General features: G+C 49.4%; 1 protein-coding gene across 2 annotated transcripts in view; it reads right to left on the bottom strand.

The window, feature by feature from the left end:
• Window positions 1-13,385: 13,385 nt before the first annotated feature.
• TBX4 (T-box transcription factor 4) overlaps window positions 13,386-27,554 on the bottom strand; it is a 30,709-nt gene continuing 16,540 nt past the window's right edge. Inside the window, exons 6-9 of one of the 2 annotated variants that reach the window (XM_069481080.1) lie at window positions 18,657-18,809; window positions 17,713-17,801; window positions 17,380-17,609; window positions 13,386-15,468 (exon numbers count right to left, since the gene is read on the bottom strand). In XM_069481080.1, the coding sequence (XP_069337181.1) occupies window positions 14,849-15,468; window positions 17,380-17,609; window positions 17,713-17,801; window positions 18,657-18,809 (1,092 nt within the window). In that variant the 3' untranslated portion in view covers window positions 13,386-14,848. The remainder of the gene's footprint in view (window positions 15,469-17,379; window positions 17,610-17,712; window positions 17,802-18,656; window positions 18,810-27,554) is intronic. The other variant, XM_069481081.1, reaches the window with a different exon arrangement.

Genomic DNA, 27,554 nt, shown 5'->3' with positions numbered 1-27,554 from the left:
GTCTTAGTGTTATCTTTTGATAAATGTAAGATTTTAATTCAATATAGACCAGTCTATCAGTTTCTTCCATTATGGATAATGCTGTTTGGATCCTCTTTAAGAAATCTCTGCTTAGACCAAGGTCATGAAGATATTCTTTCATGTTTTCTTTTAAACATTTTATTGTTTTATAGTTCATATTTAGGTCACAATCAATCTAGAATTTATTTTTTGTGTATGGTGTGAGTCAGGGATCAAACTTCATTTTGTTTCATGGATGTCCAATTGACTCAGCACCATCCTTTCCACTGCAATGCCACCTTTTTCATAATTTAAGTATCGTAAATGTGTGAGTCTGTTTCTGGACTCCCTATTCTGTTGAATGGCCCATTTGCCTACCTTTGCACCAGCCTTACCTGCTATAGCTTTATGATAGGTCGTCTTACAGCGTAAGTCCTCTAGTTTTCTTCTTCAAGATTACCAGGGGCTTGAGCTTTAGCTGACACATGAGGACAGGAGAGTAGAGGAGTTGGTTGATCCTGAGACTTACAAATAGCCAAAAACCCCCAAAACTCCCACTTAGAACAAGGCAAAGAAATTTTGTCCTCCATTGGGTTTAGGGTATAAATTTCTACTTTCTGCGTAGTCTAACAATCCCCACGCTGGATATCAGCATAAAAGGGTGATCTTCAAAAGCAGACAAAACTGTTCTAAAAAGATCTGCCAGGAGATAAAGCCTGGCTTAGGATGAGTTCTCACAAAATTGTAAAACAATGGAAGAAAAAAAAATCTGTTGTGAAATACCAGTAGACCCAATAAATGGCAGAATTAGATTAGTCATCTTCCCCCACAAGAACTTCAGATAATAGAATTATTATATAGAGCTAACTTTAAGATATGCTTAAGATAATTAAATACATAAAAATAAGAGATTGTGAACATCAGAAAAAGCAATATATTTTTTTAAAGACTAAGCTGACTTGAAAAGGAATCAAATAGAATTTCAAGGAATGAAAACCTTGAAGTTGAAAGTATTCACCGATTCCATGAAAGTGGAAAGTCTTAGTTAAATAAATGACTGATTATAACCATAGCAGCACAAACATGACCCCTGATTAATTGTCCTTTTCTGCTGTGGCCTCAAGCAACTTTCCATTTTTGGTTGTGACACGTTTAATACCAGCAGACACGGAATCAGCAGGAAATGTTCTGAACGGGTTGGACATCCCTCTCAACCCATTCCCGAGGTATTTGTCTGTCTTAAATGTTAAATGTGGCATTTCTAGTGAAATGCCACCAAGAAGGTAATGCTCAAAAATGACCCAGCAAAATAGAAATTCAGAGGGAGCTTCCAGGGGCTAAGCAGTTAGCATTGGAGGATTTTTTAATCCCACCTAAGCAAAAGAGCCCCATCTGGTCTTGTTCAGGCTTCGGCTGTGCTGCAGGCAGCTGACATAATTCTCCATATTCAATTTCAACACTTTCCCCAATGTGCATAGTGGAACTAGCACAGGTTTTGGAGTCAAATCTGAATTTTAATTCTGGTTCCACCCCTTACTGCTGTAACTGGCCCAGAGTTGGTGCTCAGTCCCTGAGACCTTCCTTCCCCTCCCACTTCCAGAACCCTTAACAAAGGCTCAGGGCCCACAGTGGCTACGCTTCTACCCATCTGAGTCCTCAGAACCCTCATGAAACATTTAATAGTAATAATAGCTACTATTTACAATCGCTCATGCCGGTTATTGGACTGTGTGTTTTATATAGATTACTTCATTTCAATTCTCACAATGACCCTGAGATATATACATATATAATGTTCCCCCTTTTTTTTAAATAAAGAAACTGAGATTGTTTTTTCTTTGCCCCAGATCACACTCTAAATGGTGCCAGAAATTTGAACCCGGTTCTGTTCTAGGTTCTTTCCATAACAATAAGTTGCCTGGCTTGTGGCTTAATATAGTACTTTCTAAATTCAACTTCCCTCTGAAAAGACAATTCATTTTCATTAAATCTGAAACACTGGCAAGTAAACAAAAGGGGCCTGGCTGACTTTCTCCTCAAGGGCTCTGTGGTCTCCTGACAGCCACGTTTCTGTCGCAGGTCTGCCCGCGCCTTGGCTGCCCGCTCTTATGTAAACTCCTCATCTGGGACAGGCTTTATTGGTGCCGCCTTCAAAGCCAAGGCAGCCATCCGAGAGGATGGAAGAAACCAGCAAAGCATGGGATTCGGGTGAGCCATCCCAGGTAGAGCCGTGTTTTTCTGCACCAGCACATTTGTGGAGCAAATTTGTTCTCATACTGGCAGTTAATGAGCACAAGCGCAGTTCAGTTCTTTGTGTAAACAGGGGAGAGAGCGTGTGTCTGAATATAATTCCGACTGCATCAAGGTCATTTTAGAGCTGGTGGAGCTCTATTTGTCTTAGGAAATCTCGAAAACTTTTATAGGGAATTCGGAAAATATTTTCAGCCAGCAGGAAAGATAAAATCCCTGCACACAAAGTGCAGGCATGGGCCCAGAGACTGAACAGACAGACTGCTGTAAAACCCCTGTTTAATAAGGCATTAAAATGCCATCGACCTGGACACATTTAAAAAAAAAAAAAAAAAAAAAAGGAGCTATGAAAACAAATACCATTCAAATAATTAGGATCTTATGCCTGAGGCCAGCCTTGATGCCAAGCAGGGACTTCCCTGCAGGAATTGGAGCGAGCCTGATCCCCAAAAAGAGGAATCAGCCAGGACAAAGGCAGCTCTGGGCCCGGGTTTTCCCAGCCCCCTCTACTGCCTGTCTCAATGCTGAAGGCAGCGCATTTGAAATAGTTTCCCTCTCACATCTTGGGTGACTTCCTGGTCCAGTAGCTCAAGTGGGGGTCCCGTGCCCCTGGGGGTGATTGATCCGCTTGCAGGAGGGTCCTTAAGGGTGGGCCCTTGTACCTTTCTGCTCCATGAAGGACAAGGAGGCACTTGAAGGCCTACCCTATTGGGTAAATCTGTGCCAAATTGGAGTGAAGGCTGGAGAGGGAACATTTGTTTATGAAGGTAGCTGTGAGTGGGAAAAAAGCTGTCTTTTCACTCGCTCCTGCAAATACGGAAGCTGCTGCGGAGCTATTTCCTGCCACCATGGCTTCTGAAGGGTTGACGGCCAGGTGCTCAGCAGCACATTCTGCCACCCTCCCTGCCCCAGGGTCCCCCGAGCAGTTTCTGAGGGCTCAGCCCCAGAAATTTGAAAAATAAAGAACTTGTCCCTGTATTATTTCGGGAATGATTATCTGTTTGGGGAGTACCAGTATTGTACAGGCTTGAAGATTAGCAGATCTAATGAAAGCAACTTTCATAAAATGGAATTTTCAATCAGATTGTGTCTCTGGTTGGTACAATTTGAGAGGACTTGTTATTTTGTGTCTTTTCATTCTCTTTTTTAAAAAAAATTCTCTTATGAATTTGTGTCAGTGATCAGTAACTTTCCTTAAAGAAACCTGTAGAGACATTTGTGACTATTATCTGGACATGATTCTCACATTTTATTTCTTCTTCCTCTTGTACATTTCCTTTTCTTCCAAGAGATTGTAATCACCAGCAAAATTGGAAAACAAGAGAGAGAAAGGGAGAGAGAAATAGAAAGAGAGGTGGGGGAAAAAGAATGAAAGAAACATAATTAAAGCCCCTCCGTTTTTCTGGGGTTAATTTGAATCGAAGCAGTTGGTTTCGTTTTGCAATACAAAAGAAAAATTCAGGCCTTAGGGCCTACGACTTTCATTAAATTCAGCTTTGGTGAGTTCTAATAATACAGTGGTTTATTAAAGGCGTGAAAAATGTCATTGCGGAGGCCTTCCCTAAGCAGCGCCTCACCTCTTGGGTATGACTCATGCTTCCTCCAGGGCCGCCTGAGCTGTAAAGTTGGGGGCAGGATATTTGAGGTCCAGTGAACCGGCTCCTCGAATCTCTCTTGCCGTTTGGCTGGGATCACGTCCCAATTAGCAACCTCGCCATGCCGAGCAGTAGCTGCGCAGCAAAAGTACAGAGAGCGGCTGGGTGCTCAGGGCTGTTGTAAGTGATTAGTCCGAAGGAGTAGCGCAAAACTTAGAACCTTGTCCCCGGCAGGAGTCTGCTGGAGGAAATGAAAGGATCAACAACACAGAGGAGCACTGTGGCCGATTGTTCCCTGCCACAGCCACAGGCTTTTCTGTGTGTGCCGGAAATTGACCTCATCAAACGCTGAGGATGCAGGCGGGCGAGGATGCTGGTAAGGCAGGTGATCAAGCTCGGTCATCCACCTCTTACAGTGCGGGAGACGGGGCGTACCTTGCCAGTGGGTGTTTTTTTTTTTTTTTTCCATGAAAATGCAGAAATGAGCATGGACTGGTCCTAATTGGACCCACAGGAAGCTCACTGGTTGCAATCCCTTTCGTTTCTTACTGTTTTCATTCAGAAGCATCTCATTTGGCCTGCGAACCAAGCCTCAGAGGTTGGCAACACAGATATTACTCATCCCTTTTTATAACTGAGGAAATTGAGGCCAAGAAAGACCGAGGGACTTGCCCAACGAGATAGTAACAAAGCTGGGACTTTTCTTTCAACAATAGATTTATTCCCAGCATTGCTTAGTTTGGCAGTTGACTCTGAATGAGGGAGCAGAGACCCAAGCTGTCACTTCCTGGAGGTGGGCGGATGGCTGCTCCATTGGAGGCACACCCTTTCTGAAATGTCCATGAATGTCGTCCTGCCTCCTGGACCAGCTCCAAACCCCTGGAAGTGTGAGGTGCTCAGAGGGCTGGAAGGACCAGGCAGGATTCTCCCCAGCTTCGCCCTCCTGCCACCACCCCTTGGCACTGACTCCTCACTGCATACAGATCTAGGCTTTGGCATCTGGTAGACGAGGCTTAACTGGGAGAAGCAATAAAGTCAATAGAATTTTCCAGAAAAAAAAATATCTCTCATCTTTGAAGCATCTAAAATGAAACGTGTGCAGGCTAGCATCCCATGTTGGAGGAAGGGGAGCAACTGGAACTGAGCACACGCTTTATCTGTATTATCTCATTTAATCTTTCCCATGACCTTGGACGACGGGCAATATTTTATTACCCCTAATTAGTGTGTTGAGGAGACAGGCTCACAGAGACCAGGCACACATCTAATAAGCGGTGGAGCTCCAAGTTCGTTCTCTTTCCCCTACCGGCCCTGGCCTCTCCACGCAAAGCTCTGGGACACCGTCTCTGGGAGGATCATGTAGAGCCCAGAGCATCGCTCGTGTGGCAGAGGTCCCAGCCTATACGCAGTGTCACCTCACGGTGACTTCCTTATCACCCTGTAGCCTCCATGCTTTTTTTGATCTCGCCTCCATTCAGCAACAAACTTGAAAGCACAAACTACCAATATATTATTTATAAACTGATTGGCAAATTATATTAAATACATACATACTACCGTACTAATATAGACATTAGATATTTTAAAAGGATGAGATTAGAATGAATAGAAAAAGAAATTCTGGTATCTCCTTCTCTTTCTTTACGGTGGAGAGTTCTGTTGTAGGTTCGGACAGAGCCCTGCTATATGGCTACGAAATTCACCATTGCAGACGTTATTCGTGGCGTCCTAGTCCTTTAGTTTGCTGCAAGGGAGAGGAGGAGCTGCGTGGAAGAAGGAGAGGGAGGTTCAGAGACAGGGCACGTGACACAGCCAGCATGTGACAGCTCTGGGACTTGGGCCACATCTCCTGACTCCCTAGTCCCAAGCTCCTTTACCTGCTCTACATTGATATAAAAAGAAACCAAAAGTTCAATTTCTTGGGCTAGAAGATTATATTTTGGTGTCCAGTGTGATGGGCTGAATGCCTGAGCCTCCCGTGCTGTGTCTGGAGTAAGTTCATGTCCATCAGCTGCCCTGAGGAGACAGCCATTGGCTTTCCAGTCCGGGCCACAGAGCGTGTGCCAGGCCACCAGCACATGTGGTCTAGGGAGAAGGAAAGCCGTGCTGTACTGCATTTGATGCTATTAAAAGCAGCTTACATAGTTTCCATCATTCCTAACGGAGCCGCGTCATTTTACAGACCCAGCCCTTGCTACAGGCACCCTAGGTAGGAATTCTGGATGTTAAAGAAAAGTGACTCCCAAACAAGTCTCTTCCAGGTCATCCCAAGGAAGTATATTGTGACCAGGGGTTGGAAAGGCAGGGAAGGAACACCCTAGCTCTGCTACCCAAGCCAAGTGGTACTTGGGGCCATCCTCAAAACACTATTTTTTCTTCCCAAAACATTTTAAACTTGTTTTAGAGGCAACTGAATTATTTACTAATTTTACTAGCGTGGACCAAGCTGACTCATCTACATGGAGATGGGGGTGCCTAATGCTAGGACAGCCTCCCCTTGGATCAGCCCCCCATCTCTGTGCAATGGAGGGCAACAGGTAGCCCAAGCTCGTGGCCCACCTGTGGTGGGTGGTTGGTGTGGGTGGAGGTGATTGTAAATTTTCATCCTCTAAAAGGGTAACCCTCTGCCATTTTGTATCCTTCAAGTCATAAAATTATTTTTAAACATGTTTGTTTGTTTTGTTAATGAATTCACAGTCACCTAAAATACAACTCTATTGGGTTCAGAACCCACAGAGGAAAGGGAACAAGGAGAGACAGGTGACAGAATGCACAGGGATGATAATGGTGATAGTGGTGGCCTTAGCATCTTAAAGGAAGAGCAAAGGGTTTGGGTTAGAGAGAGCTGGATTTGAAGCCAGTTCTGACCCGCAGCCTATAGCCTTGAGCAAGTCTCTCCATCTCCTTGAACCTCAGTTTCGTCCGCTGTGAGGTAGTGGTGGTCACACCTCTCTTACCAAGTTGTTGGGAGGATTAAGTATAATATGTATTAGAGTACCGAGCCCAACGCCTGATGGCCGATTAGTAACAAACTAAATGTAAAATTTATTTTTCTTTTCTCATTTGGCACATGGGAAAACTGAAGTTCAGAGAGTTCAGATTCAACCTTCATTTTCTGAAGCTGAACTCCAAGCGGTGCCACCCACCAAAGCAGGCAGGAAGAAGGGTGGGAACCAGCATTTCCTGTTCAGTACTAGAACATCAGGGACCGAGGACGTGCCAGGCCCTTCCACGTAGGTTGTTCTAATCTCCACAATCCCAAGAAGCAGATGTCACGAAGCATTATTATCTGCATTTCACTGACTAGACACAGAAGTGATATCTTTGCTAATGGCACAAACCAGAAGGTGTCAGGAACCCAGGATTTCCGGCTCAAGGTGCAGAGTTGGTGGCACTAACCTACAGGTGCCGGAATACTACTTCAGCGAGATAGCGTTTGCCCCGGGCAGTGGGGGGCGGGGAGCTCAGGAGTGTGCAATCCAGCACCTGTTCTTGGTGTAAGGGTAGAAAAGAAGTGACAGCAAGGCAGGCCTTGGGTCATCGACTGCTGTGGCGGGAAGCAGCTCAGAGAACACCTGGCTGGTCTCCATCAGGTCTGAGCTGGAGGCTCCTCTGCAGCAGCGGCCAGCTGACCCGCCAAGACCCTCTGGCGCTGGGCCTCCTTGTTTTTGATCAGCCCCAAATTGCAGCCTGGGACTCTCATGCCCGGCCTGGAAAAGAGAGAGAGACACAAAGCTGCCTTGCGCCCTCAGAACGAGCAGTCTCAGACAGCTCTTCCTAAAAGGAGAAAGTAGGACTGCTGTGAAGTGTCTGAAAGGAGCCTCGCTTTGCCCAGTCATAAAACAGGAGTGGTACTTTCCACCTTCCTGTTAGAGTGTGCTACAGATTAGGCACTAAATTGTATCTGGAGAAGTCTCTCAATCTCTGAGACCCAAAAACCAAAGGTTTAAATCAGGGTATGCTGAGGAAGCGGCCTAGCTCCACAGCTCATCGGCAGGTAGGTTGGCAAGTGGCTCACCTGCTGCCGCCACATGGCCCGAACAGCACCTGCCAGGGTTGGGAGAGACGTCAGCTGTGAAGGGGTGAAGGACCGAGCAGTGTTGTTTGCCGACTGTGTGTCCTGTGCCAGGCCCTGCGCAAGGTGCTTTATATAGGGAGTTACATTTGGGGGCTTCTTGGTCCTGGTTTGGTTTGGTTTGGTTTGGTTTGGTGGTTCTCTTCTTAAGAGAGAGACAGGCCAGTCCCGTCTAGGCGTAGGCTGAGTGGCCTCTCATAGGAAGGTTTGAAGGAGGAGACAACTTGGAATCTCTGAAGGAGAAAGAGGGGTTGGCGCCTGGGGGTCCGACGCTGGAAACAGCCCTGATCGAGTGGTCCCGGGCCCACCTGCCGCTGGGCAGCAGTGGAATGAAGACGAGAGGTGTCGGTGCGAGCATCGTGCTTTGGGCACAGCCTTACGAGGGCAGGAGGGTGCTCAGGTAGCCTGCGACCCTGCAGACGAGCTGTAGAAGTGTCCCGCTTCCTCACTACGTGCATGGTGGCAGCCAGAGCAGAGGACAGGTCACAAGGAGGTGACAGCAGGGTTACCAATGACGGCAGCACTCCCATCCTGAGCAGCCTCAGGTCTGCTGCCTGGGCGGTGCCCTGGCTCCACATGTCTGAGCAACCATCACCCTGCAAGCGACTCTAGTGCCCAGGAGAGCTGCTCGCAGCAGCCCCAAACTCCACGGCCTCACCCAGCTCACACTAGGGAGTGGGCAGCCCAGACCCAAGGATCTGCCACCATGGCAGACACTGCCAGGCCTGATGGAGGAAAGGAAACATGCGCAGACATGAGAGAGCTTCGGGAGGTAGGGTCGCGTGATTTGGTCAGTGGGTGGGCAGCAGGCATCAGCACCGACGCCCGGGTTCCTAGACGTCAGTGGGTGGTGCCTTTTGCCAAACAGGATGTGAGGGAGGCCTGGAGGTGGGTTCTGTGCTCTGGTTTAAACAGGGTGAACTGGAGGTCCCAACATCCCTAAGCAGAGATGTCCAGGAGACGGCGTCCAGACGGGGAAGTGAAATTAGACTTGAGGTTCATCAGCACGTGCTGGCGAGAGGAGCTGTGGGAACAGACGGCATCGCCTAGGGAGAGACCTAGTGAGGAGGGAGGATGCCAAAGTCGACCTTGAACAACAGCAGTGTTAAAGGCCTGGACAAAAGAAGGGTGTCTGGGAAGGACGGACAGCGAGTCGGGAGGACACAAACAGGGCAAGGTGGCCCAGGAGACGGTCTTTGTCCATTTGACCTGGCTTCGGCACTAACCACTTCCTGCAGTTGCTGCCATTAGCACTGGGGCAGTTGCTTTGTAGCCTTTCTTATGCTTTTTATCCTTAGTCTTTTTCTTTCTTTTCACTTCTACAATCCATCTTATTTTTCTTTTTTTCTTTAATGAAATCTTTTAATTATAGAAGTAATACATTTTCATTGTAAAGAGTTAAAACAGAGACGTGTGAAGGAACCAACATAAACAGTTCCTTCTAAATCATCTCTGTGGCCCCCCCCCCACAGGTTTGTTTTTTGTTTTGTATTGCACACAAATGGGAAACCATATATCAGAAAAGTTTTTTCACATACTTCATGGAGATATATATTTCATTCTCTTGTTATTTAATGCTATTTAATCTGTAGTTTGGCTACATCAATCTTGTTTTTTATTTCAAATGTTCTTGAGATCATAGTCTATATTGTGATCCTCTTTTTTCACTTAATTTTAAATGGATTCCCATGTCATTAAAGGTGCTTTGTAAACATAATTTCAGTGACTGCATCCTATTCCAGAGTGTAATTTACCAATTTACTTTCTACCCATTTGGGGCTATTAAAAATAATATCACAGTGAACATTATAGAGCATGAAACTATGTCCACATTTCTGGTTATTTTCTTTAGGATATGAACACTTGGAATCTTTGTCCATGCTGCCAAATTGCTTTTTGTAGAAAAATTATAACAATCTGTACTCTCACCAGCAATGACTGAGAGAGGCTCCCAACATCTTTTCTTGAATGTTTACTAAACTGTTAGACAAAAATGATGTGTTCTTACTTCAGTTGGCATTTTAGCTTCTCCGTGGTGCTAGTTTTGTCCAGATTAATAATTATCCGTTTGCAGTTCCTCTTCTAAGAATTACCTGAACCTGCGCCCACTGCTCCAGTTTTCTAAAGTTAGCCTTCCTCCCTCACCGCCAGTCCAGCCCAGCCCTGAGCCCTCCTGCCCAGATGTTTATTCCCCACCCTTGTCTCCACAGTGGTCCTTTCCCTCCTGGTCCTGCTCACAAGCCTTTCCCGTCCCCTCTGTCCCCTCCGCAGCGGGTCTCTCTCATGGCTCCTGTACCTTGCTCAGCGTTCCCCAAGTGCCCGCACCGCGGAACAGAACCACCAAACATGAGCCCAGACTGTCCAAGAAGGCTGTCACGGGACGGGGGTCCGTGCTGACAGGCCAGGAGACACAGCAGGGGCTCTTGCTGCCCTGACCCGGGCCCAGGGAGAGATGAGGTGCCACTGTGGGGGCCTAACCTGCCGGGACTTTGCACGACCGTCTCAGCTACCCGTTTTCCCCCCTCTCCTCTTATCCTGACTCCGGCTTTAACTTTCACAAATGATACAATGTGCTGGTTTGGGGTTTCTGCAGGAGAATTTCTGTGCTCCTTGGGGCACGGGGGCCTGCTTGCCCTCGTTAGAGAAGAGGGGCCCTAGACGCTCTGCAGACGCTGCCAGGCCACGGTAATACGCAGGGGCCGTTTGGGCTGCAGCGTGTAAACCTGGCTCTTCTTAGTGAGACTTCGCAGAAATCCCACTGGAGACTTCCCTGCCCCTGCCCTGTCTACTTTCCTTCATAATGATAAATGGCTGAAAAGAAAACTATCTAATCTCCAAACTGCTTGCTTTTTTCCTGCTCTTTCTTCAAGGAGAAAAGGAAGAACACAGTCACATAAAACAGAGTCCTTCATCGCCTGCTTCTCAGGAGACAGTTCTTTCTCGTTTCATCCCAGGCCTGTTTCTGATCTGTGATGGGCTCGCACTGAAAGCTCCAGCCCGGCCCTCTCTAATCAGCTGCGACAGCCGCTGCGGTCGCTTGGGTTGCCCATTGAAATTGAATTGATTACCCGGCCCCCTTGCCATTTTGTTCGGCGCACAATTGCTTAATAGCTGTCACCTTGGCTTTGAGTCCCGGCCGGCTTCAGGCTGACTGGTTCCCATTACTCAGGATGGCCAGTGCAAGTTCATCACCTCTACAGGATGTCCCTGATTGATTCCGTATGCCTTGGAGACCTGTAATATATTTGCATGGGGGGGAGAGAGGAGTGTCTGGGGGACGGAATAGAAAGCCCTCGGCCGGCCGAGGGAACTGCCAGGTTTCACTGCGGGGCTCACCGTATTTGAATCATTACCAGGACTTCTTGTCAGGAGTCTGGCCTCTGCTGACATAGCTGCTAATGAATTTGTAAATTTTTAAAAAATACAAAACAACCCAGCCTGTTCTAACCTTTGCTGTCGCCACCTGCCACCTGGGTGGGGGAGGCAAGCAGCAAGGGCGCTGTTCCGGCCTGAGCTTGTGCTGGTCTCTGAAATGACAGTCCCTCCCCACCCCACCCCTGCCCCTGCCCGCTGAGCGCTGAGCGGGAGAGCCAGGCTGGGAGGGAGACATCTTTCAAGTGAAATCCCTTGCACTGGGAACTACTTCAATTAGACAGCAGGGGGAATGTTAACATGCCCTCCGGCCTTTTAAGTGGGTTTTAATTTTATGTTGTAAGATAAGACACTGCAAGGCCGGCTGCTGCTCCTCCAGCAGGCTCCATTAGTGGGGCGAGCCGAGGCCTCTTGACCCCCTGAGGCCCAGCCCGGGCTGGAAGTTGGTTTGGTTTTTTAACAATTTGTCAGTCTGACCCAGCTTCTCCTTGCCTCTCCCTTTTGTGATTCCAGGCTCTTCTATCGTTGAGGGCCGTGGGGCAGCTGGTGGAGCTGCTGCTGAGAGGCCCAGCCCGGCTTCCCCACAGGGGCCGGCCCTGCGCTGGGGAGCAGAGCCCCAGAGGCTGCCGGCCCGTGGCCACGCAGCTGAACGTTAATCGGCTTTTGTCCCTTCCCAGGCAGGGCACAGCAGAAGCAGACCCTTTTCATGTGGCAGGTTTCTGGCCCGATGATGTATGACCTGTTGGCGCTACTGAATGGTGCCCTTTGTTCCAGGATATCCCATGTGCCCCCTTTTTATTGAGCTGTTGATTCAGAGGGGCAGGAAAGTTCCACAAATCCCACTACAGGCCTGGCTTTAGCCATGCCCAGATGGGGAAGCCAAGGGACCTCATGCTTCCCAGAAAGCGGGTAGGAAGCTGTGGGCTGCCTCAAGGCAAAACACCCCTTGAGAAGCAGCTTGCTCTACCTCGGATTCAGCTGTGTCTGGAGAGAGCTGGGAACATACATCTAGCCCCCAGCCTGCTGCCTGGGTTCTAGAAGGTGCAGAGTATCCCATAGGTGTAGTCTTTGCCCAGAAGGAAAAGAACAGAGCAGGTGTGAGTTAGGAAGAACCCCGCTTCCCTGTCCCCCGAGCCAAGCTCAGTTAAGTTTTTCTCTGTGACCAACAAGCCCGAGGTGGGAGCCAACAGCTAAGGAAGGAAGGAGCCGGCCTCCTGTTCTGCTGGAAGAAGGCCAGCCCGAGAGCAGGCCTAGAGCCGCAAGGGAAGGGCTTCGGGGAAATGGGAGACAAGGTTGACTTTTTACCCAGCAGGAAATCTCATCTCAGCCCTGACAAGGACAAAGATTCAAGGGCACTTCACTCGCCTTCTCTTCTGCTGGTTTCCCAGACCAGCCTGCAGTGGAGATGGCACATGAGGGTGAGTGGCTTTGGGGAGGGACCCACGAGGGGTGGGGGCAAGTTGCAAGGTGTCGTGAGGAGGGAGAACCAATGGCATCTTCCCACACCTGCCCCTCATCCAATCTAGTGGGGCGAACTGGGCTGGATGTCATCTCCTTTTTTTCCCCTCACCTTGTGGCCAAGCTTCAAGGATCTGGCAAAGGAGTGGGCAAGTGGGGGCCGTGCCAGGCCTTGACTCACCCTCTCTGGGGTGACTGTGGTGAAGAGCTCACACCTCTGACCGCCCCAGGAAGCCCCAGGCACTGACTTGAACCTGCCCTTCAGCTCCTTTTCTGGAGCAGCTGCACGGATCCCCCCAGGAATTTCCTACTTACGAGACCATTTCCCCCAAATTGCCAGGTTGTGTGTTGACTGCTACATGGTGACAGACTCTTGCTTACTGCCTGCCGCCCTTCTGGGATCTTTGCGGGCCCTGGAATCCAGACCCAGATCCTGGGAGTCGCATGAGATCAAAGGTACAGTTACTCCATTGGTCCTAAATTACTTCACTCTGGGTTCGGAGGCTTCATGGCACAAATGCTCAGATGCACTGAGGGCCTCACCTGGCCCTTGAGAAAAAATACCAGCAACAGGGAGGCAGACACCATCGCTGAGCCAAGAAAGGACAAGTCATGAATAAAGAGCATCCACACGCTTCACAGTTGTAAAATGGCTTTATGTTCCGATATGTAAAATAAGATGTCCATGCTATATAACAAAACACTTGACGTTCCATATCGCCGGTTAGCTAGTGTGTTTTCTAAAAAAGCTTTACCTGTAGTGTGTGTTTGTTCATATATATGTATGTTCCATCTAAACCATTTTTAGTCTTTAACATCAAACATGTAATAAAAATTTAAATAGATGTCTTTCCAAATACCTCCAACGTTCATTTTTATTAAGTTTATTCATTTGTAAAAAGCAAAGCTGAATTTGACGTGTGGCCCGCATTTGTGAGATATATATATATTTATTTATTTATTTATATAATATATAAATAGCTATTTGGCATGCAAAGAGTTTAGTGATTTCCCAAATTTGACTTAGAGTTCAACACACCAGTTACACCGAAGGTCTGGTGACATTCAACACTAAAGAGCAGGGCTGGGGACTGTGAGGGTGCCTCCCTCGAGAATTATCTTTGCTCCTCTGAGCTCACTGGCTGAATTATTGGAAGAAATGCATCTTTCAGTTCTTTATTTCTGTTGGGCTTTCTTGCTGCAGACAAAGGTGTGGATGTTCTGGGAGCAGACCCTGGAGATGCCCGCCCTCGGCTCCAACGCGGTCTCCTGGGGACGCATGTTTTATAATTGCCAGTCAGAGGAGGCAGATGGTGCCCGAGAGGCTGCATCTTGTGCACCAGAGTAAGAGACTGCATGTTGGGGACCTCAGGGGGAAGGGCTTTGTACCTTATGACAAAACCTGAATGACACAGATGCTATTGGTTACATTTTCCCTCCTCTTACAGGAAAAAAAAACACTTTTAGCACATGATCCTTTCTGCACGTCAGCCCTCCGCCCTCCGAGCTCCAGGAATCGATTTCTAGGCCACTGAGCAGCCAGCTCTACCCTCGAAACACACTCTGGGGCTGAGCTGAGCCCACCTCTCAGGTACTCACAGAATCTGCGGAAGCCAAAGGGGTGGGCCTCCTGCTGCCAAAACAAGATTCTCAGCTCCCCTTGTAAACAGAAGGCCAGGGGGTCTAAGCTAGGTGCAGAGCCCTCCCACCCCAGCAGTGAGAATCTCTCCTGTGGGAGGGACCTTACCCCCTGGCCCCTGAGTAAATCAAAGATTATAAAAACCTCTAAATACCTCATATGAACTCTCCACTCCCATCCCCACCCATGGGCATCCCAAGAGATGTCAGATAACAATGAACCCAGGTCCTGCGGCCAAAAATCACTTCTCAGATAATTGTTTGTGGGTTTTTTTTTTTTTTCCTGTCGAGGCCTCAGTTGTACGTCAGAAGATAGATGCTCTCCAAATACATGCACGTATGGGCACGTACACACGCTCCCCCTCTGAAATACCTTCCTGTGTTTCTTGGTAGTGCAGGCCACCCACAGAGGCTAACACTGGAGCAACATGGTCCCGGGGCTGTCGAGGAGACGTGGAAGTCATCCATCAGTCCAGTTCTCTACCGTCCCCATTCCTGAATGATACTGTAAGGAAGACTCTCGGGACAAGGAGAAGGTTTGAGAGTAGAGAAACTCATTGGCAGCATTCAGGTGTGGAGAGGGTGGCTTCCTCTCACACACTGGGGGGAGGCCACGCTCTCTTGGGAACGAGGCGGCCGGCCCCCGCTCTCGGACCTGAGATTGAGAGAGCTGATTGTAGACACTGAAGTGGGTGTTTCCTGGTGGCTGGGAGCTCTGAGCTGAGAGGGTGGGCAGCCGAGGCATCATGGTGGTGGCAGTGAAGTGCGTGGGGAAGGGCTGGTAAGGCACAGTCTCCATGGTCTGGACGCTGTAGCTGGTGTACGGTGAGACTGAAGTCCACATGTTACAGCTCAGCGGAGGCGGGGGCAAGTCATCCACCCCAGACACCCCGGCGATCTCAGGCCCTGAACCTGAGTACATGCAGGCTTCTCTTGGGGTCACCTCACTGCAATAGGAGGGGCTCAGCATCTGTTGGTCGTAGGGCGGGGGAGAACGGAAATAGTGATCCTCCCCCACTGAAGAGGGAGCTTCCAGATAGGATCGCTTGCAGGGTAAGTCCAGGTGGCGGGCACTGTCTGCTGAAAGACAAAGAAATATCAGGAAGAGCTATTTCCCCCAGCCCAGAGCACCCCGCTGGATGCCAGGACAGCCTGCCCTTGTCACTCAGCACCCGCCCTTGCGTCAAGTTACCATGGTACTCCCAGAGCCATTTTAATCAGCTGCAGCTTTTATAGGGTGGCAGCAGCCAAAAAGTGGTCAGATTATGGACCCTACTCAAGGGCTGTGGGGGACACCACGTTGCTGGACACTGAGTGCGGTGCTTAGCCGGGCAGCACACGGCTTTGATCCTCTGCCAGCCTGACTCTTGGGAGAGTAAGAGGCCTTGGTGGGCAGTGGCATTCTCAGGCTAGGCTGGTCCTGGCCCCGGGAAGTGGAGGCTGTTGCCAGGCCCAAAGGCCATATCTGTCTGAAGGAGCCAAAAAAGTAAGGCCATGAGGTTTCTGCCTCAATCCTCAGCTCCCAGGAAGGCCTCAGTTAGCCAAAGCTACTCATAGGCATGGTTCTGTTGTTCTTAGACGAGGAAGCAACCCTACATGTTTTATTACACAGATTCCAACATAACAGTGTCTGCAAAATTAAGATATGGAGCTGGTAGTAAGTGAAAAAGGTGACATACTTTTCAGACTGAGCTGATACGCTGGGGAAAGATGACATCAGATGCCACAAATTGTGTGTCTTTCAACATCCTCAACCATGAGGGCTTAACTGTCTTGACTGACACAACCTCCCCTGGGCCCAGGACTGCTCCAGGCCTGAGGGCTCGGGGAGCGGCCCACTCGGCCAATTTAAGAACACTCACCTGAGGCTCATCTTGGCCCCCTGTTTTCTCTAGGGATCTACTCTGGTGGCTCTGTGTCCACACGGGGCTTGAGCAGAGGGGCTGACTGACTTTGGAGGCATGTGCCCTCTTGGGGGACCTGCCCCTCTCCATCTTCTCTCCAAACCCCCCTGTATCAAGTTCTTGGCCTTGGCAGGTGACCAGTCACTCTGGGTCTGGAGGGAGCAAACTTTTTCAGTCAAGGGCCAAATAGTAAATATTTAAGACTTTGTGAGCCATGCTATATACTGTTGTCCCATGAAAGCAGCCCTAGACAATATGTAAGTAAATGAGTATGGCTGTTACAACAAAACTGTGTTTATGAAGTAAGAATAAGATTTGAATTTCATATAATGTTCACGTATCATGCAATAGTCTTCTTTTGATTTTTTGAACTATTTTAAAATATCAAAACCATTCTGTACATGTGGCAGGTGGGATTTAGTCCAAGGGCCACAGTTTGTGGATCCCTGCTCTAGGCCATTGAGTTCTAGCAGGACTTGTGCAGGGGCAGGTTGGACCTCTGCCTGGCCTAGTCCCTTGGAACAGCACTGAGAACATTCTGGATTGCAAGCAAAAGTCCCTAGACTCATTCCCAAGGGAATTCCAGTGGTCTGGTGAGGTCTTCTTGGGGAATAACACTAATCATCCCAATTCTATCCATGGAAAAAGCAAGACCTGGTACCAGAGCACAGATGTTACGTTTCCCAGTGCAGGGTTTTCCCTCACAAAGCAGCCCAGCACGGACAGGGTGCTGGGGCCTGTCTTCCCGGCCCCCTATCTGCATCCACAAGAGCTCAACACTTAAGCAGCCTTTGCAGACCCTGGTAGGATGACCCCTGTACACAGGACTCTCTGTTCTGGAATGGAAGTTGCTTTGATAAATGACATCCCCAATCCAAAAACCTCTGGATTGTGAAGCTTCAGTGTCCTCCTGTGTTCTTTTAAATAGAACCCTGTCTGGGGACAACAAGGCCACAAGCTGTGAGGATGCCAAAGGTTGCAGGCAAGAACCACCATCGCTGAACTGGAAAAGATGGCCCTGGGTCCAGTGGGGAGGACCTCACCCCTCCTCTGACCCTCCAGGGCTCATAAACCAGGAAAGAGCTACCTCGTCTTTTCAGGCAGTGATAGAAGAGGCTTGAGTCCCTCTGGGTGGGGAAGGTGCTGAGGGGCAGGTCCTGCGGCTCAGCCAGCTGTGCGTGCGCCCCGTTCTCGTGCTGGTAGTGCTGGAGCGCCTGGTGAGCGCCAAGCAGGGGGCCGACGTCTGGTGTGGCTGAGAGCTGGGGGGAGACGAGTCTCTGCCTCATGATGCTTTTGGAAATCACAGGGTATTCTTTGCTGAAGGGGCAGGGAGGACAGGCAGAGAGACAAGATGCTTTGAGGGTTATGGAGTCCACATGCCTGAACCCAGACTGTCTACCCCACCCCCAGGCAGCCCCACCTCTGCAGCCGGGCCACGCGCAGGTCACTGTCATCACTGCCGCGAAATCCCTTGGCAAAAGGGTTATTCTCAATTTTCAGCTGTGTGATCTGTCAGGAGAGGACACATGGTAGAGTCACTGGCAAGAGAGCTGGCCGCTGGCCCTCCTCCCCAACCCCGACAGATCCAGAGCCGTGGCAGAGGCTGGGCCAGGGGCCTTGCCTTTCCGTCTGGCTTGGTCCTGGCTCTGATCCATTCCACTTGCTCTGCTCTGACCCTTTCTGCAGCTCTGCAGCCCACTGCCTGGCTTCCGTCCCCCATCAGTCTCTCTGGGGACCTGTAAGCGGTGCAGGGAGCTTCCTCTGCATGCTGCCCCTGTCTGTGCAACTGCCACATCAGGTTCTAGATGCAAATGTAACTCTTCTGCCTAAAATCCTCTGCAGCCCTGCCCCAGGGACCCCCCGCCTACGTCACCAGTCCCAGTGCATGTAATATAAAAACCGCACATGGTCAAAGGCAGGGGAGAACAGCCATTGGTGATGAGGGGGCCGGGACCTCCCAGGGCACAGCAACAGTGTCTGGGCTCCTCTGCCCAGTTCCTACCCCTCTGGCTGCGGGCCCAGAATCCTACCTTTGGATGCACCAGGAGAAAGAAGATTGTAGAACAAAAGGGCCTAACACTCAAACCCCAAGGCAGGCTCCATGCTCCCCATTTTCATAGTTGCCAACTTTGTCCATTTGTCAGAACAGTGACCATAATCATTTTGTGCCAGAGATGTACACGTCTAGTGTCCTTTTCTGCTCATCATTCAATTTGGTCACTGCTCTGAGGGACACTGCAGGCTCCTGCGGCCCCTGCACTGGGCCTGCCTCAGCCTTGCTGCGTCTTGGGCTTCACTTCCTGCCTCTCTGCAGTGGCAGCAGGAATGCCACCTGCTGTTTAGTGGAGGGGGCTGTGGCGGTACCTTGTGATTCTGGTAGGAAGTCACAGAGATGAAGGAGGTCTCTGGGAACACGTGGGTACAGAAGGCTGTGTTTTTGGAGCCAAAAGCATTGTTCTCATCAGCCTTAACAATGTGTAGCCGTGGCTGGTACTTGTGCATGGAGTTGAGGATGATCTGGAAGAGAAAGGTCTCATTTAGGTCCCCACCCTCAAGCCCCAGGTCCTTGACCTTGTTCATTCTCCTAAAAGCCCAGGGTCCAGGGCCTGACTACCAGGACTGAACCCAAAAAGATGCTAAAGCTCCCAAGTGAAGAACCAGGCCCTTGAGCCCAAACTCAGCCCCAACTTAGCCTCCCTGCTCCGATACTAATGCCTGGCCCCAGGCGTTACGATATGACCGATTGTTTGACTGTGGCAAGGGGAAACTCGGGCTAAGCCCTTAACAGCGTAAAAAGCCCTACCACATGTACTCACTATTAAATTGGAAATACTTGATCAACACCCATCTGCACATTTAGTAAAACTCAGTAGAAAGTAAGTAGGGGGGAGGAGGGGACAGGTACATTCACACCTAATGGGTACAATGCACACTAACTGGGTGATGGGCACACATGTAACTGACTCAAACTGCACAAAAGCAAACCATGTAACCAAAACATTTATGCCTCCATAGTATTCTGAAATAAAAAATAAATAAAAGCCCTCAGTGAACGCAGCACAGTGTAGTAGGTGGAATTGAGTTGTCAGCAAAAGTCCAAGGTGTTGCCAATTCCCTGTGTGACCTCAGGCAAGTCACTCGACTTCTCTGAGCCTCAGTTTTCATATTTGTAAAATGGGATCCTAACACATAACATACCTCCTTCAGGGGACCCCTCCAGGATGCCCTGCCTTCCCCAGACATGCCGGCTGTGAGCCCTCGGCTGCCTCACCTCAAATTTGCTTGCAACAAAGGCAGCTTCACAGCCCAGGGCTCTGCAGGATGGGGGCGAGGGAAGACGATGAGGAAACGCCCCACTCTGTCATTCATGCATTTCTCAGTGTTCGCAGAAGCCTGCTGAGGGATGCTGGGGACACCCAAATGCATCGCACCCTCAGGCCTGCCCAAGGCAGCTGCCAGGCTGGACGGAGTCCATTGTGGACTAGAGTTCAAGGTGCCAAGACAAGAGACCAGCAAAGTTCCTAAAACAATGCCAGAGGAGGCCAGAGGCCCCAGGCACCCAAGGGCCCTTGAGGTGCCATGGCTGGCGTAGGCAGGTCACCCCAGCTGGACAAAGCTTAGCAAGGAGCCCCCAGAGTCGCTCACAGTAGTTGCTGCTCCAAACCTGCCTCCTTTGGCTGCGCCCCACGGTAGCAGCTGCATCATGTGCCCTTAAAGTGTATTTTTTATCGTTGACATTTGCCAGACACCCTCCCATTGGAGGCAGGACCAGGAATTTGGGGCATTTTATCAGCACTGTGACTTCTGTTAACCCTTTGGTTTCTGTCCTGGCTGGGCCTCAGGTCCCATTCCCCTCAGAAGTCCTTTCTCTCTACCTGGGAGTGCCCCTTCCTTGGGCTGGCCCTCCTGGCTCCGCCCTTCCAGGTTCCCAGGGACCAGACCTGGCACTGAAGCTTACAGGAAAGGTTTAACCCTTTGGTGACCAAGAGAAAGGCCAGAGTCAGGCTCTTCCATGAGTCTTAGTTTAGGAAGACTCTGTTCTTATCATGCCCTGGGGGACACAGAGCCCAGACAGCAGGCTCAGCTGAGGAAGGGGGTGGGCTGGGAGCTGGCCTGTGGGCTCTGGCCTTCCCTGGGCTCTTCCATTTGGCCAGGGGGCTCCATCCAGCAGGAACCAGCCCTTCTGCCTCCAGCACTTGCCATTCCTTGTCACTCCCCCTCCCTCCCACCCTTAGAGACAAACCTTGGGACCTTCTTGGGGCAGGTACAGAACTTCCCAGACCCCAAACCACGTCCTGAGACCCACTGCTCACATGGGGGTCTGCCAGATGAGAAACTCAAGAGAGACCGAAGGACATGAATCCTACCTTGGGATTCACAGCGTGTGTCCCTTTTCCAGGAGATCCAGGAGCCTGGGAACAGTCCATGGTGAGAGGAGCTACTGGGTCTTGGAAAACACTCCACAGTCCCTTTATGTTACTCTGTCATCTTACACTATTCACAAAGATGCAGGAGCCCACAAAAGACCTAAGCTCCACAAAGATCCAGTGATTTAATACCTGGGAGGTAGCCTAGATGTCTCCAGAAATGCCTCGATCCGTACCTATGCACTTTGCATATACTGTTCCCTCTACTACCTTTTGATCTTTCTTTCCCGTTCTCTCTCACCTTCCAGGCCTATCATCTCTTCCTAGAAGACCTGATGCTTCCTGGAAGCCTTCCCAGATACTAGGGCCCGCTCTGAACTGCCTGTTCTGAAACTTCCTCCTCGTACATTGTCTACTTGGCTTTTATGCTGCTTCCTAGTGGATTCCGGTTTCTTCTTGTCCCTGACAGGGACTGAAGTTAAACTATGAACCCCTCAGGAGAAAGGGCCGTATCTTTTATTCCTTTCATACCTCCAGGCTCCTTTGCCCCAAAACAGGATTTAGTAAGTATGGGGCCAGGTTACAGGAGTGGGAAGATTTGGGCTGTGATGACAAACTTTCTGTGGGAATGTAGGCAGGTCCTCTCCTCTTTGGTCTTTACTTTCTTACTAGAGGCGAGAGAATCTCTAAGGCATTTTTCAGGTCAAAACCTGTGAGTGAGCATGTGAGCTCCCAGCCCGCAGGACCAACCCCTGGTCACTCAGGCTCTCCTAGGGTGGCCGCACAAAGGGGGAGGACAAGGACAGTAGACTGACAGAACCCGAGACACAGGCCATAGGCACCACTGCCGCAGGGAGGCTGTGCAGGACCCTGGGACAAAAGGCAGCACCCACCCTGCTCCTGTGACACCCGGGCAGTCACCTAGGTCCTGGTCTGGTCACAGCCCTAGGCAGCATCGTCAACTCCCCTACTCACTGCCACCCACTTTCAGAGCCACTCAGAATCCTGTGACCATCTATGAAACAAAAGCCTCTCCGTTCCCTCCCCGCACCCCTGGTTCAGGCGCCTGCTGTCTCTGGCTGGGCTGCTGGGACAGCCTGCTCCCTGACTCCATCTACTTCCCCTCCACTTTCACCTGCTACACATCCTGCCCAGTCACTCTGCTCAGAACCTTCTGAGACATCCAAGAGGACTGTACATTACTTGAGAGCCAGGCCTCTTCTATTTCCTCTTCTTGCCCCCATCCCCCACCACCCCTTCCAGCATACGGGGCTCAATCAATGCCTTATATTCATAATGCCCCCTCTGATTATTACCTTGTACCCTTTGAAATAAAGGCCAAACTCCTTAGCCCATCAAAGTCCCTGATGCCTGGGGTGCAGAGACAGCCCAACACACCTTCTAGGAGAGAGAACCAGACAGGCTGGCAGGGAGACCTAAGAAGAAGGAAACTGCCAGACCTACAGGGGCGGGTAGGAGCCACTAGGGTAGTGCAATCCCATCCACAGAAGTCAAAAAGTGTCCAGAAGCCTCTATGATCTCTGTTCACCAGCTGTAAGTCCTGAGCAACCTCTTCTCCATCCATTGGGGTCCCATCTGTATGTAACGTGGGGCCTTCGAGTACATGGTCCTGAATACCCCTCCCAACTCAGTCCGGAACCTGGACAGGTGTGTGAGAGAAAGTCCCACCCCTTGAACCAATCCAAATCAAGTATATATTTGAGCCTCAGTCCCATCAGCCGAGAGACTATGAAACCCACTCAGTGACTCACACACCTGGCTTTGCTCGGAAGTTCCTCAGGCACCACATTAAACTACTTTGCCAGAGTTTCACATTTATATTTGTTGCAGAGGATGTTGGGCCAAATGGGCCAGCCACGTCAACGATCCTGCTACATGACTGGTTCCGTCATCATCATTGTTTTACAGAAATGGGATTCATTATGTTCTGGCCACAATTCAGAAGGCTGTTCTATTTTAACAACTGCAATAGCGCCAAACATCCATCTCCTCAAGAGATCACCATAGCGTGCTCGGCCAATGAGGCCCAGATTTATCTATGTTAGAATTGCAGAACATTAGGGCATGGAGAGACAGACCACTGAGATCATTCCGGTCCAACCTCCTAATTTTACAGATGAGGAACAGAAGGCTTGTAGTGGGAACGTGACTTGCCCAGGGACACACAGCTGCTTGGAGACAGAGTCTTGAGCAGAATCTAGATGGCCTTTCAGAGAGCACACACTGCTCTCAACAATAAGCTCAGAAACTAATGAGAAGGTGTCACCCAAACACTGCAAGGGATGTGGATCAGCAGGCCCTATTGTCCATCACAGAACACACACATCTGCATTGTAGCTACACAACATTGTGTCTAATGTCCATTTTGTCATATATTAAAATCAGATTTACCCTGCATCATAATTTTACTAAGACTACTGCATCATCCTTCTTACCTGCCCCTACCCCCTAGCCCTGCAAAGAGGTTAGAACAGAGACAGGATCTGTAGCTCAAAAACAAAAGAGAAGAAAACTGAGACCTGCAGAGGTTAAGTGACTAGTCCAAGGAAAATTCAAACTGCAACTGAGTCAGGCAGTCCATCAGCCCACTCAAGAGGCCTTAGTCAGATGGGCCTTAGGCCTCACTCCCAGGGCAGCAACCCTGGGGTGGTACCATAAGGTCCCAAAACCTTCTTGCCTTTTCTCACAGCATCAGCAATAATAGCTACTGTTTTCTAAGCATGTCCTACGTGCCAGGCCCTGTGCGAGGTATTTTGCATACATCATATACTTAATCTTTACAACATCCTTATAAAGTAGGCATTACTACTGTCCTCATTTTAAGAGAGGGTCAGGGAGATGAAGGCATTTCCCCAACATGAGACAGCCAATTTGAGGCAGAGCCAGAATTGGTACTGATTTCCAAGCCTGAGCTCTTACCTTCATCTGGCTGGGGAGGGCGGGGCCTGTTCTGGAGTTCTGTGGAGCATCTGTATCTCCCAAGGCACCTGGCAAGGGCTTGGCACATTGTCGGGGCTCAGAAAATTTGAGAGGAAAAGAGGGAGATAAATAGCTCTGGGTCCCCACTGGCAAGTCAACAGCATAAGCCTGCAGGGGGACATCAGCCCCTGGCAGAGGAAGTATCTTTGCTGTCTCATTGTCACCCCCTAACTTTAGTGGGTTCACCCACTTACCATCCACCAGCACCCACTGGTTTGTCAGACATGGTGCCAGGCACTAGGATGTGTGTATGGTGCTTGAAAACTTCATGGTCTACTATCTAGTGAAGTCACACAGTCACCCCAAAATCAAGCAAAAACAAGTGGTAAGAAAATATAGTGGAAGATTGCATTTATAACAGTAACAAGCAAGGTGACATACCTAACAAGAAACGTGAAGGGCCTCATGAAGGAAACTTCCATACACTTAGAAGGACAAAAAAAAAAAAAAAAAAAAAAGACTTCAGCAAAGAGAAAAGCATTCCTATCAATCTTCCCCAAGTAAATATATAATGTAAAGCAATTCCAGTAAGAATACAAATAAGTTTCTCTTTGAATACCACAAGCTGATTCTAAAGTTCATGTGAAGAAATAGACAAGACTCGCCAAGGAAACTCTGAAAAAGAAGATCCAGGCAGACTCGCCCCTGCCAAACATTAAAACCTATTATTCAGTCTCAACAGTTAAGGGACTGCCACAGGAATAGGCACAAATTCATACGGGGATTTAGCGTACAGAATAAGGCATCCCAAACTATGGGAAGAAAGAAGACTATTCAATTACTGGTGTTGGGACAGTTGGATAGCTCTCCAGGAAAAAAAAAAAAAAAAAAGTTGGATTCACACCTTGTATCAAATGCCAGGATAAATTCCAAAAGGATCAATGGTTTAAATGTAAAAAGAAATCCATAAACTACTACAAGAATATAGAAGAAAATCCCTGTATAAGAAGTGGATTCAGGCTTTCAATACCCCCAAACCCAGAATACATATAGAAAATGCTAATTCATTCAAAAGCATCTGTGTGGGAATATCACAATATGCAAAATCAAATGGCAGAGGACAAACTGGGAAAACATGTGCAAGTCATATTACAGATAGGAGCTAAATCCTAATTTACAAAAGCTCCTAGAAAATGGTAAGATATCCAAAATCTAAGACAGAAATGAGCAAAAGATAAGAACATCAGTGAGGAAACACAAAAAGATGCCTACCCTCACTCATAATAAAGGAAATGCAAATTAAAACATAAACTGATATCTACTTTTCACCTATCAAATTGTTAAAAATCAGAAAGTTTGCTCTCCCACCCTTATTGGCAAGGCTGTAGCAACGGTGGGACTACATATTCAGCACGACTCCTAGGAAGGGCAACTTGGCAACATTTTCAAAATCCCCTCTGAACAGGCCATTTATTGCACAGATATACTTGGCACAGTGTAAAATGTACTGAACAAGAAAAAATAGGAAAACACCTAATTCCTTCAATAAGGGATGCCTACGTAATTTTTGTAACAATTACGTGATAAAATTCCATGCAGCTATGAAAAAAACAGGGATGGGGAAGCTCTCTATGAATGATCTCCAAGATATACTAAGTTTACAAAGCAAAGGGCAAACAATGTTCTTACAGTATGCTACCTTTTGTGTATAGAAGAAGGGATGTGAGATTGTGTATTCTGCCTTAGGTGCAAAAAGAAATGCTGAAATGAAATGAGTCACACTGGTTTCCTGTGGTGGGGGCCGAGAGAGAACCTGGGTGGATGAACAAGTAGAGGGAAATTTCGCATTATAGCCATTTTTATTTATTTGGTGATTTATTTTTAAAACCATGTGAATGCATTTCATATTCATAAATAAACTTTGAAGAATGCAAATAAGTATAAAATCATAATTTTGGCAAGCATTAGGATGAAAAAGGCACATCGTGCTCTGAGAGCATAGAATGGGGACCTTGAACTTTCTCCCTGAAGAAGCGCATGTGAGCCTGGACCCCAAAGCTCGGGAGTCACTAACTAGGTGCAGAGGGTGGGAAGATCATCCCAGGCCTGGGGGATAGGGGTGAGATTCAGGTGGTGGCACTGTTTGTGAAACCCAGCACACTGAGGGGACTGTGCACATGCTGTTCTGTGGCTGAGGAGCTGCCGTGCAAACCCCAAGTCTGGGGCTAGCTCACTCAGTCTCCCCAACAGGTCTCACTGTGTCAGAAATCCTGAACTGGCCCTTCCTCCTCAGCAATCTGGGAGTCCTAGGATACAAAGGTAGTGAAAACAGCTACCCTCCTACTCTCTCTCTCTCTCACACACGCACATGCACACATGACCCACTGCAGCCATCTCCTCCCTGCCTCCCAATCAGGAGAAAAGACCCACGTGCCAGCCATCTCTGTCCTGACACAGGATACGGGCCCTACCTGCCCCAGTGAGGCCCTCCTCGACTTCCTGAAGCCCAGGTATTGCTAGAAGCTTATTCGAAGAGGAGGAGAGGAAGAAAGGGAGCGGGAAGCAGCCTCTCTTTCCATCACATGGTTGGCTGGCCCAGGACCCTACTGGGGGTGAGCAGGGTGGCAAGCAGGAGGGGATGGTATGACCGGCAGGCAGCTTTGGCAGTCAGCAGAGCAGCAGAGTAGAGCTCAATGTGGGCTTCTGGAGGCAGCTCCGCCTGGCCCCAGCTCTCAGGATCCTTTCTGCCCCTGCTGCCTGTTGAACCTCACTGGCCTTGGGCTCACTCCCAGACCCCAGTGGTCATACCCTGAACCTACCCTCCAAGGTCTGGACTGGAAAACTCCCTGTGGGTTTTTGCCACGAGACCAGGAAATCCCTCACCAAAAAAACCCACAAAGAGTTTTCTAGTTAGACACAGTCCTATCTTTAGGAGGTTCTGGCCATGTGGTCTGGGGGGGGTCCTGTTACAGGGTCTCACCCGCCACATGGAACAGGCTTCCAGGCCCAAGCCCTCACCTGGACCCTTCTCCTGGGTCCTCAGACAATAGAGAAGAGCAGACTTCATGGAGGGAGGGAGTCTTAGATGATACAGAAACTAATAAAACACTGTTACCCCAAAATGCCTGCTCTACAGTCCCACAACCAGCGCTGTCTTCTCCTTGAGGCCTTTCTGCACAGGCAGACACACAGCCTCTCAGACACCCCATTCACCTCCTGGGATGAGGAAATGGGGTGACTTGGACTTGAGGATCTCCAAGCTAGAAGGACACTGAGCCCACCTGGCAGACCCCAAGATGATACCACAACCACTCTAACTGGCTCTTAACTCACCACGCTGGCAGCAATCCCAGCTCACACCTGGGCCTGGCCCCTGTCCCAAGAAGAGAGCCCAGCCCCTTGGGCAGGGGCAGTGGGGGAAGGCTGCCAACAAGAGGCAGCTGCTAAAGCTGCTAGGATACTGTGAGGATCCCCAGGAAAAGCCCTAAGTCCATTTGGCTGGAGAAAGTTCTTTGAGGCCTGGAAGCTTTTACGGAAAGCTGAAAATTTAGAAGCGAGTTGTGCAGAAGGAAGGGCTTGTTTGGGGCAAGTTCACAGTACAAGATGGCTCTTTCCCAGGCTCCTGCACTGCAAAGCCAAGAAGGGTGACCTCTTCACCCTTCAGTGGGAGCTCCCACTCCCACTGGCGCAGGCCAAGGGGCAGAAAGTCAACGTCCAAATGAGCTCCTTCACCTGGATACGTTCCTCCACAGCCCTGGTCTGCTGGCCAAAGGCTGCTCCCTCTCAGTGATGCTTCAACAGATAGGTGAAGATATGGCAGCTAGAGCCCTGGGTATAGAAAGGAAAGCGGAGAAGCCAAGAAAGTGCTGGACCAGGGAGAGAAGGCATGGGTCCAAGCACCTGCTCATACTCCCAGCCCAAGACAATCACCTGAGCCCTGCCGCCCCCACAGAGA

The sequence above is a fragment of the Eulemur rufifrons genome, chromosome 9, assembly GCF_041146395.1.
Source record: "Eulemur rufifrons isolate Redbay chromosome 9, OSU_ERuf_1, whole genome shotgun sequence".
In the NCBI taxonomy this organism is placed as follows: Eukaryota; Metazoa; Chordata; class Mammalia; order Primates; family Lemuridae; genus Eulemur; species Eulemur rufifrons.
The sequence above is the reverse complement of the archived record's forward strand: the minus strand, read 5'-3'. Positions and strand labels throughout refer to the sequence as shown.